Source organism: Nannospalax galili, unplaced genomic scaffold (genome assembly GCF_000622305.1).
Source record: "Nannospalax galili isolate Female #2095 unplaced genomic scaffold, S.galili_v1.0 scaffold265, whole genome shotgun sequence".
Classification (NCBI taxonomy): domain Eukaryota; kingdom Metazoa; phylum Chordata; class Mammalia; order Rodentia; family Spalacidae; genus Nannospalax; species Nannospalax galili.
This window is the reverse complement of record NW_008353747.1, coordinates 1-10315: the sequence shown is the minus strand read 5'-3', so window position 1 is coordinate 10315 and position 10315 is coordinate 1. Positions and strand designations below refer to the sequence as shown.

General features: G+C 52.3%; 1 protein-coding gene across 7 annotated transcripts in view; it reads left to right on the top strand.

Moving 5' to 3' along the window:
• Positions 1 to 10296, top strand: part of Phldb1 (pleckstrin homology like domain family B member 1) — a 35106-nt gene extending 24810 nt beyond the window's left edge. For 6 of the 7 annotated variants that reach the window (XM_017802678.2, XM_029554926.1, XM_029554925.1 and 3 more), the window contains 7 exons: positions 78 to 206; positions 555 to 710; positions 4407 to 4517; positions 4667 to 4756; positions 8084 to 8224; positions 9529 to 9669; positions 9799 to 10295. In XM_017802678.2, coding sequence (XP_017658167.2) covers positions 78 to 206; positions 555 to 710; positions 4407 to 4517; positions 4667 to 4756; positions 8084 to 8224; positions 9529 to 9669; positions 9799 to 9915 — 885 coding nt within the window. In that variant the 3' untranslated portion in view covers positions 9916 to 10295. Of the gene's footprint in view, positions 1 to 77; positions 207 to 554; positions 711 to 4406; positions 4518 to 4666; positions 4757 to 8083; positions 8225 to 9528; positions 9670 to 9798 lie in introns of all 7 variants that reach the window. The other variant, XM_029554927.1, reaches the window with a different exon arrangement.
• The last annotated feature ends 19 nt before the right edge of the window (positions 10297 to 10315 follow it).

Here is a 10315-nt window from a genome sequence, read left to right as displayed (position 1 = left end):
CCCCGCGCCGGGCCGGAGTTGAGGAGTGTGTGTTCTCTCTCCCCTGTGCCCCGCCTCCCTCCCCTCCCGCCGACCAGGAGAGGGCGGAGCTGGCCGCGGGACGGAGGCACCTGGAGGCCCGCCAGGCGCTCTACGCCGAGCTCCAGACGCAGCTCGATAACTGCCCCGAGTCAGTGCGGGAACAGTTACAGGAGCAGCTGAGAAGGGTCAGTTCCACCATCCCCCTGCCCTGTCCCCTGCGGGCCACCGCCCAGAACGAAGACAGGAGAGCGGTGGGACGGGACCACCTGGCCCTGCAGTACCTGCCGGACACCAGGGTCGGTGCTATGGCTTGGAGGGGACTGGCAAGGTTGCGTGGGCATCAGCGCTCCCAGGACGTGATGCCCGCGGAAAGGGCGCCTCCAGGCAGAGCAGGGGGAGTTGGGCGGTGGGGCAGAGTCCTTCCCCTGTTTCCCTGGGTTGAGCCCCACAACTCATGTCTCTGTGGCCTGGCCTTCAGGGCCCAGAGTGGCTTTGAGAGCATTACCCAACCCCTGGTGTCATTGTCTTTGAAGGAGGCAGATGCTCTGGAGACTGAGACAAAACTCTTTGAGGACCTGGAGTTCCAGCAGCTGGAGCGGGAGAGCCGCGTGGAGGAGGAGCGGGAGCTGGCAGGCCAGGGGCTGCTGCGGAGCAAGGCCGAGCTGCTGCGCAGCGTAGCCAAGAGGAAGGTGTGCTTTGCCCCCACTCCCGCACAGCACTGGTGTGGGATGCAGGCCACTGACCTGGAGTTGAGTCACAGTAGGTGACTATAAAAGTTAATGGCACAAGACTGCTTTGTGTCTCAGTTTCCTTATGATTGCCAGCAAAACAAGAACTGTAACAGGCTAGGGCAAACAAAGGCAGAATAGGGTATGATGATGGACAGGCCTCTGCAAAAGCTAGCTAGTATCCTTAAAGCCTGGCTCCCTTCAGTCTCCCAGGAGAAAGTGGAATTGGGTCACATAGGGAGCTGGCACTTATCTGGGCAAGGAACAGAAAGCCATAGGAAGAGGAAGCAACTGCTGTTGAGGTGACATGTTACTGTCCTTAATTTTTTTTTCTTTTGGTTTTGAACTTGAACCCAGGGCCATCTGCATGTCAAGCACATGTTCTGCCACTAATCTATACCTTCAGCCTTGTAAAGGTGTCTGTTGAAAGTGCCAAGATACACACAGAGACCCAAAATTTGGATGTTAGCCTAGTCAGTTAACACTGGAAGGGCATCCACCTGGTTTCCTGCTTTGGTCCAACCCCTGCATGACTGAGCTTTACTGTAAAGCGAGAGGATTAAGTATTGTCTCTGACCAACTCTGATGCAGTAAAGTTCTGATCCTCAGCCAGACCAGGCACAGAGAGTGACAGAGGAGTGGGACAGGTGTGCAAATGTTAGGAACAAGCAGGAGAGGGTTGGTGGGAATGGCTTAAGTGGCTCCTGTGTTTATGGCTGCTGCCTGTGTCATACATCCCACATGTGTACATTTGCAGTTTGTCTTGCTAGAGTATGGAAGGTGAGGACAGAAAGATACAGGGACTGGAGCTGAGAAGTGGTATGATGGGGGCTTGCTGGGTTTGGTGATAAGTGGGGAGCTGCTGAATATCAAGTCCAGAACCCTTGCTTCCCTCACTACCTTATGAATGCATCTATGTGGGCGTGGTGGCGCATGCCTTTAATCCCAGCACTCAGGAGGTAGACTGAGTTCCAGGACAGCTGGAGCTACAGGGAGACCCTGTCTTAAAAAGACCCAAAAAAAAGCATTTAGCAACATTCCCAGCTCCTCATAGGTCTAAATCAGTGGCAGCTGTTGCTGTGAGGATTCCTGTCTACTGTTTCAATCTTTGTGTCGGCTGACTCCAAGTTTAGGACAGCTCTTTTATGTTGTTATGTTATGTTATGTATACTATGTTATGTTTGTTATGATGTGTGTGAATGTTTTGCTTGCATGTAAGTGCATCATGTGTACCTCTAGAGGTCAGAAGAGGGTGTCAGATCCCCTGGAACTGGAGTTAAACACAGCTGTTAGCTGCTGTGTGGGTGCTGAGAACTGAACCTGGGTCCTCTGGAAGAGCAGTCAGTGAGTGCTCTTAACCACTGAGCCATGTCTCCAGCCCCCACAGCTCCCTTCTTCATGTCTTCTTTTCCCATCTGTTGCTCCTAAGAGTGGTTGTTTAAGACCACCTCTTTCAGGAAACCCTTTTGAGATTAGTCCAGCCTATTTTGCCTAGCCCTCATTCTTTCCCCTCACTTAATACATTTTCATTTTCTTTTAGCACATGATTGTTAAGCCAGGCACTGTTGGGGTTGTGGAGACCGAAATGATACTGGTCCTGCTCCTGAATCTTATAGTCAGGGTGGGGTGTTGATGGTGGAGACAGATAAATCACAGATAAGACAAGGTATATGGTGATAAGGAATAATTCAAACACAAAGAAGGGAGCAAGGAAATGAAATGACAATCAAGAGGCTTTGGAGAGGAGGTGGCATTCAGTCTTGAAGGATGTGACTTGGGATGGCAGAGAAGACTGAGATGGCCCAAGGGGGCAGCAGAAGAGAAGGCTGAAAATCCAAGTGGCACCGATGAGAGTACAACATGGTGGAGCCAGAGAGTATGGGGGGCTAAGCACACAAGGGTCCAGTTCTGCCAGCCTTTAAGTGCTAGGTAAGGAGTTTGTGTTCTATCCTGAAAGATTTTGTGGAGGGGTGATCTGGCCTTGCTTGTTCTAAGTTTTTTTTTTTTTTTTAATTTATTTTATCTTTCTGAGACAGGCTCTCCCTCTAGCCCCAGCTGTCCTGGAACTCACTATGTAGACCAGGCTGGCCTCAACCTCACAAAGATCTGCCTGCCTCATGCGCCACCACGTATTTTTTTATTTTTTTTATTTTTTATTTTATGTGTATGAGTGTATTGCTTGCATGTAAGTGAGTGCACCTGTGTTGTGCAATGACGAGGAGGTCAGAAGAGGGCTTCAGATCCCTTAGAACTAGAGTTAAGGATGGTTCATAGTCACCGTGTGGGTGCTGAGAATCGAACCTGGGTCCTCTACAAGAGCAGTCAGTGCTCTTAACCGCTGAGCCATCTCTCCAGCCCCACCACCACTACCACGTATTTTTTTTAAATTATTTTATTTTATTTTATTTTATGTGTATGAATGCTTTGTCTGTGTGTAGGTGCACCATGTTGTACAATGCCCACAGAGGCCAGAAGAGGGCATCAAATCCCCTGGAACTGGCGTTTTCAGACAGTTGTTAGCTGCCAAGTAGGTGCTGAGAACTGAACCCAGGTCCTCTGCAAGAGCAGCCAGTGCTCTTAACTGCTGAGCCATCTCTCCAGCCCTTGTTGGATTTTTTTAAGTTACTGAAGAACCAGTATGATATGCATACTCAGGTTCTAAGGATGTGGCCCAGCCTCTCTGGTGACTGAGATGGATTGCTTGGGCCCAGGAGTTCAAGTTCAGCCTGAGGACCATAATGAGACCTCATCTTAAAAACAAACAAGGGCTGGAGAGATGGCTCAGCAGTTAAGAACACTGACTGTTCTTACAGAAGACCCAGGTTCAAATCCCAGCACCCACACGGCAGTTAACAACTGTCCATAACTCCAGTTCCAGGGGATCCGACAGCCTCTTCTGTTCTCCGTGGGCACTGCATGACATGGGTGCACTTACCAACATGCAGGCAATATACACATACACATAAAATAAAAATAATAGAATATTTTTTAAAAAATGGGACAAGATGACTCACCCCGTGATCCCAGAACTCAAGAGGTTGAGGCAGGAGGATTGCCATGAGTTCAAGACCTGCCTGGACTACAAAATGAGTTTAGGCTGGCCTGGGCTACATAGTTAGTTTAAAGCCAGTTTAGATTATATAGCAAGACCAAATAAAACAAAACAAAATTACTCAATAATGTAGTATTGTTTTTAGATGGGTTAGGAAATTCAGATAAACAAGACTACAAGGGTATTTTAGTAAGATATTTTGAGGCTACGTGGACTGTCAGAACATTGTGAGAAAGACAGCAGGAGAAGCCCAGCTGGAAGTGCAGGGCCTGGATTCTGATGATGGCAGTGGGGGATGGGCAGATGGAGAACTGTTCAGTATCACCAGGTTTTGGGAGCCATTAGCTGTGGAGTGAGGGAATAGACATTTGGGGATTTGGGTTCTGGTTAGCACGCCTGGTGGCACAAGGGTAAGGGAGGAAGGGAGGACTGAGGGAAGGAGCTGATTCTGGTAGTCACAGTTCTCCTAGGTGGGTTGAGGCTCAGCAGGAAGGTGTGTTGGTTCCCTGCACTGAGCCCTGGGTCTTTGGACAAGAGAGTCAACCAAGTTTCACTTTGGGCTCAGCCATGTCCCTCCAGGGCCTAATTGTATCCCATTTCCTCAGGAGCGCCTAGCTGTCCTGGACAGTCAGGCTGGGCAGATCCGGGCCCAGGCAGTGCAGGAGTCAGAGCGTCTGGCCCGTGACAAGAATGCTGCCCTGCAGCTGCTGCAGAAGGTAGCTGTCCTTAGGTCTTGGGACTGGGGGTGGGTGAGGGGAGGCAAGTACAGAAAGTTGGGGTGTAGTCATAGCACATGGGACCCTCACAAGGTTCCTACTTCCCTCTTGCTCCCCCTATCCCTGACCCTGCTGCTCTGGGCTCACAGGAGAAAGAGAAGCTGATTGTCCTGGAAAGGAGATACCACTCACTCACGGGAGGCAGGCCTTTTCCGAAGACCACCTCAACCCTCAAAGAGGTAACACGGCTGGATCGACCCCAGCTTTAGTCTCAAGGGGATCCTGGGAGGCTCTGGAGCAGCATGTGCCACCTTCATTCTAGTGGCTGAGGTTGAGTATGGAGCACTTAATGACCTGGAGAGATTTGTAGAAGATGGTCCTGGGGCTGACCTGTGACCCTCCATGACCACCAGCTTCTCAGTTGCCTTTTGGGTTCTTATTGATCTCTCTTTTTTGGGTGGCTGAGCATTTGTGAGGTGCTTATAGGCCCTGAGTGGACAAATCAGAGGTTTGGTGAAGGCTGGGTGTACTTACTTGAAGGAATATAGGGATCTAGGAGTCCTTAATCCAGGGACTTCAGTGGGCTTCAGTGTGGAAGTAGGCTTTCAGCTTGGAGGTGGGCCTTGAGGCCCTTTGAACTGTTCTTTCCCTAGTCTTTACATCTGGTGTGGAAGGTCCAACCAGGACATGCCTGGTTTTGTGACCTTTCCTCTTCCCTGTCTCACTGCTCAAGCAGTTTAGGCCTGGGGCAGGGTGGCTGAGCTGAGCATGAGGGATGGGGCTCTGTTCACCATGTGCCGTCTCTGTAGGCTCAGCTGCTCATCTCTGAGTCTTCAGAGATAGGGCTGGAGACCAAGGCTCTGGGCCCATTCCCAAAGTCTTCTCAGGCTGGGGGTTCCTCTGTCCCCTTAACCCCACCTGCTTCCGCTCCACTTGGCTCCAAAGCTGAAGAGGTAATCCCAACTCACGACATGCTCTGCTCTGCCCGCTGCCTCTCTGCCTGCCTGCCAAACACCTAGCTCCAGGCCCTCCCAGGGAGGGCTGAAGGGCATGTGACACATCCTTTCACTGGCAATTTGAGAGTTTGTGTGAGTGTGCCAGCATGCCATCCGTAGAGTGCCTGGGCGGTCCATGCAAAGTGAGAGCATTAATTTGCATTTTAATTTGCATGCAATCTACATGCCATTCTCTGTTGTTCACAACACACTGAACTCTCTGGCTCATCTTCCTTTTTTATGACCCCCCAGAGGACAGTCTGGCTCTGGGGCTAGGGTGGATGCCCTGAGATACACACGCTCAGGATCCTGTGCTTTGATGCAGCTAATTATGGGTGTCTAGCACCCAGATAAGCTCAGGGCCTAAAACTATATGATGAAATATCTTGCATGGTCCCTGTCCTCCCAACCTGCCATCGAGTGGGATGGCATCTTTCTGAGTAACTTGTCCTGGGCAGTGAGGCCCATTTATCTGTGAGGACAAAAGTTGCTCCCTACTAAGACCAGGCCTCTTCCTTGTAGCTTGTCTTGCTCAGGCCTAGGGCTAGCTCCATTTTCCCCTACCAGTTACCAGCTCCCGTTCCCAGTGAATGTTCCTGGGGACTGGTTCCCTTCCTGAGCAATGGTGTGACTGGTGTTTAGTGTTGCATGTGTGCCCAGTAGGGGATGTCCAATGTGATGGAGACAGATGAGGTTCTAGGAACTGGGTCCTTCTCTTCACTGGGCTCCTGGAAGGCCTTCTCTGGGCTGCTTCACCTGCTCTCAACCTAGGGCCAACCCACAGATAGGCATGTAGCTTCTCCTTGATGCAGCATCTGAATGCCATGGTGGTCCCCAAAGTAGAGGTCAGTTCCACCTACCCTTTTTAGGTCCCTCTTCCCCCACAGCCATTGTGAACTACTGAATGCCTCACCCCACTCTGGATTCTGCGTTGACATGGAGTGATGGCTCTAGGCTTGGCATGGAGTGTGGAGTATTGAGTACTTGGTTGAACCCCCTTAACCTCTTCTCTGTCCCCTGCCCTGGGCACCATAGGAGTATGTGAGTCTGACTGAGGTTCTCCAGCTGTGTTCTTGCTTGGACCCCTATGCTTCTGCCATCTGCCCTGGCAGGCTCCCCCAGTCCCTGCCTGACAGTGAGGTACTAGCCACAGAGTTTGCCTACCTATGCCCAAGAGCCTCCATTTCCCCTCAGCCTGGGTTGGGGCTAGGGGCAGAAGGGTCTTCAAGTTGGCACAAGGGGTTGGACATGGTTCACTTTCTTCCATAGGACTTTGGGAGCTGTTCTCAGAACCTGATGGTCTGGAAGGGACAGGCCTTGCCTCCTGCTTTCCAGGGAGGGTATCTTGTTGAGAGGATGCTGGCTCTCTCCTGGGGCTGGTGTCCAACTATGCTTCCCCCCTTCCCCTCCCCTGTTGGAAGGGCCATCTCTTGGGTTCTACTTCCATTAACCTCTTGTATTCCCTCCTGTGGCTGGCCTTCCCTCAAGTATGTGACGCTTGAGCAGCTAAAAGTGATGTGGGGCACTTCGCCCATGCCCCCGACCCCTGCACCAGGCCTGCCTCCCTGGGCTTCTGCCTCCCGGGACCTGGTTCCCACCACCTGTCTTCCTTCCATGCTGCTCTCTTCCTCCTTCGCTTCCATCACGCCTTCACCTAAGGTTGGTGGTCTGTGTGTCCTTGTCAAACCCACCCAATGACTGGTGTGGCTGTTTGTGTTTGCCCCTACTCACTGGCCTCTGTGGTCAGCTGAGGGTCTAGGGCGGTACTTGGTGCCTGCAGGCGCTGGTTGGCTGGCTGGCTGGCTGGCACAGCATAAGTATGTGCTCTAGGACTTGTAACCTGACTATTTCTCTTTGCTCTTAGAACAATCAGCACAACTGTTGTCTCACTATTTTTCTCTTCCTTCTCCTTATGCTCTTCCTTCCTCCTTCCTCCTTCCTTCCTCCCTTCCTCCTTCCTTCCTCCCTCCTTCCTCCTTCCTTCCTTCCTTCCTTCCTTCCTCCTTCCTTCCTCCTTCCTTCCTTCCTCCTCCCTTCCTCCCTCCTTCCTCCTTCCTCCTTCTTCCTTCCTTCCTCCCTTCTTCCTCCTTCCTTCCTCCTTCCTCCTTCCTCCCTCCTCCTTCCTTCCTCCTTCCTCCCTTCCTCCCTCCTCCTTCCTCTTTCTCCTTCCTTCCTCCTTCCTCCTTCCTTCCTTCCTCCTTCCTTCCTCCCTCCTTCCTTCCTTCCTTCGTTCCTCCTTCCTTCCTTCCTTCCTTCCTTCCTCCTTCCTTCCTTCCTCCTTCCTCCTTCCTTCCTTCCTCCTTCCTTCCTTCCTTCGTTCCTCCTTCCTTCCTTCCTTCCTTCCTCCTTCCTTCCTTTTTTCCTCCTTCCTCCCCCCCTCCTTCCTTCCTTCCTCCTTCCTTCCTCCCTCCCTCCTTCCCCCCTCCTTCCTTCCCTCCTCCTGTCCTCCTTCCTTCCTTCCTTCCTTCCTTCCTTCCTTCCTCCGTCTCTCTTTGCCTCCCTCCTTCCCTCTCCTCTTCCCTCCTGTCTTGGCCTTTCCTCTCCATCCTTGCCCTCCCCTTACCCCTCCAGATGGAGAAGCTGCTGCTCCCTGCTGTAGACTTAGAGCAGTGGTACCAGGAGCTGATGGCCGGGCTGGGGACTGGCCTTGCTACAGCCTCCCCTTGCTCCTCCCCCCCGCCTCTGCCTGCCAAAACTTCCCGTCAGCTGCAGGTAACCCCTCACTGCCTTGCTTCCCCAGGTCTTGCTCCTCTCTGCTCTGAGCACCTGCTGCTGATCCCTCAGCCACACAGTGTACCTTGGGTTAGCCCAGCAGGGCAAGGAGGGTCCTCTGGGCCCTGAGAGCGCAACAAGGGTGGTCCTGGGCAGCCATCTTGCCATGCTGGTACTTTGGGCAGCTGGAGGCCAGGCTCCTGAGTCCAAAGGGGACAGGATTGACTGATGAATGGAAGGGAGTTCTCTGTAGAGCTTCTCACTCTGGGGACTTGACACACATGAGCCATTGTAGGAAGAACTAGTATGTCCTAGAAAAGCTGCTAGTATTTTGTTCTTCTGGTCTTCGAGGGATAACACTTGGAAGCAGAAAAGAAAGGGACAAGTTCTCTAAAGTAACAGCACTGGAGTGTTAGCCATGTCACCATGGGCATACCCGAGCCTCCAAGCAATATGCTGATAGGTGGCAAGGGTGCTTGGATAGTCTTCTGATAAATCTTGCTGCACCAACCTGCCATAGCATGTAAGATTCCACCATTCAAAACTCATTCTTCCGTGAACGCACTGCACCTCTGAGGCTGTGACCTCAGCTAACATTCTGTGTTCCTTCTGGGAGGAGTTTGATTCATATAACACACGTGGCACCTCTACTGGATGCCCAGCTGGCTAGAAACTTGGACAAGTTTTGATGCATTTAACCCTCTCCACAGGCCTTTGAGGTAGATGATGTTAGCTCTCAGTTTGTAGATCAAAGGCTGGGACATGGGAAAAATAATCTCTTCCAAGCTGCACATCGAGGAAGCAGCAGGGCTTGTGTCAGAGCTCCTGACTCCAAAGACCAGAGTCACTGTGTTAGCACTGCAAGGGAGCTTGGCAGTTACTTAGTCTAATTCTGCCTCTTCCTTTGTAGATGGGAAAGCCCAGGCCCAGGTTGGGGAGGTGTGTGGCTCAGAGCCACACAGCCTGTGAGTAGCAGAGCTGTGTGGACTAGAAGCCTGGCTTCTACTTGGTCTCCTGCACAGCTCTTCCCAGCTCACACTAACTCCTTGCATGGGTCAGTTTATAGGTCCTTTCTTAGGCCCAGGGTTCGATCAGGGATTGGCTCAGAGAGGAAAGGAGGCTTGGCAGCTGCCAATGGCATCTGCGCACTGGGCTGGCTCAGGAGGTTCAACCCTGTTGTCAGCTGGAGCCAGAAGGCCTCAGAGGCCCTGTGCCAAGGCAGTACCTCATAGCTGGCTTAGGTGACATGGGGTGGCAGACAAAGGGGAGCTGGGGGATCAGTGGGTATCATCTCTTTTCTCCAGGTTTACCGCTCCAAGATGGATGGTGAGGCTACCAGCCCTCTGCCCAGAACCCGCAGTGGCCCCCTTCCCTCCTCTTCAGGCTCCTCCTCTTCTTCTTCCCAGCTCAGCGTGGCTACGCTGGGCCGTAGCCCATCGCCAAAGGTCTGAGGACATCATGTGGTGGTGGGATGGAGACAGGCATGCTCTGCAGAGGCTAAGTCCATCCATGCAGGCCTTACGGTGGGGTGGGGTCTGCTGAGCCCAGATTCCAGTGTTCCATTCCCCCTGCAGAGCACTTTGCTCACCCAGAATGGCACGGGCAGCCTTCCTCGCAACCTGGCAGCCACACTGCAGGACATTGAGACAAAGCGCCAGCTGGCACTACAACAGAAGGGTGAGTGGGTGTAACGCCAGTCCCACCCCACCTCCCATGCTGTAGGGGACCCTCTTCACTTCATGCATGCCCACACCTTTCATGGGATTTGTTTCCTGTTATTGGAATCTGGGCAAGCGCAGAAAAGATTTAGGTTGGACAGCTAAAGAAGAGCATCCTGGGTAGTTTTCAGATCTCAGGGTAGGAGACGGAAGGGTCTAGGCATCTATGCCACCTTCCCAGAGGGCCCATTAATTAGGCCAAGTGCTTGTTGACCAAGTAGGACTAGACATTGGAGTCATGGGGGGAGGTGATGACCTTTAGAAATGGTTCCCTGAGACACTGGACACTGGCTTAGAGGACTGAAGTCCTGTTGCTGTGTGTGTTTTGAAAGTCCACGTCTGCATCTCTCTCCTCTTATCCACTGTGTCTCTC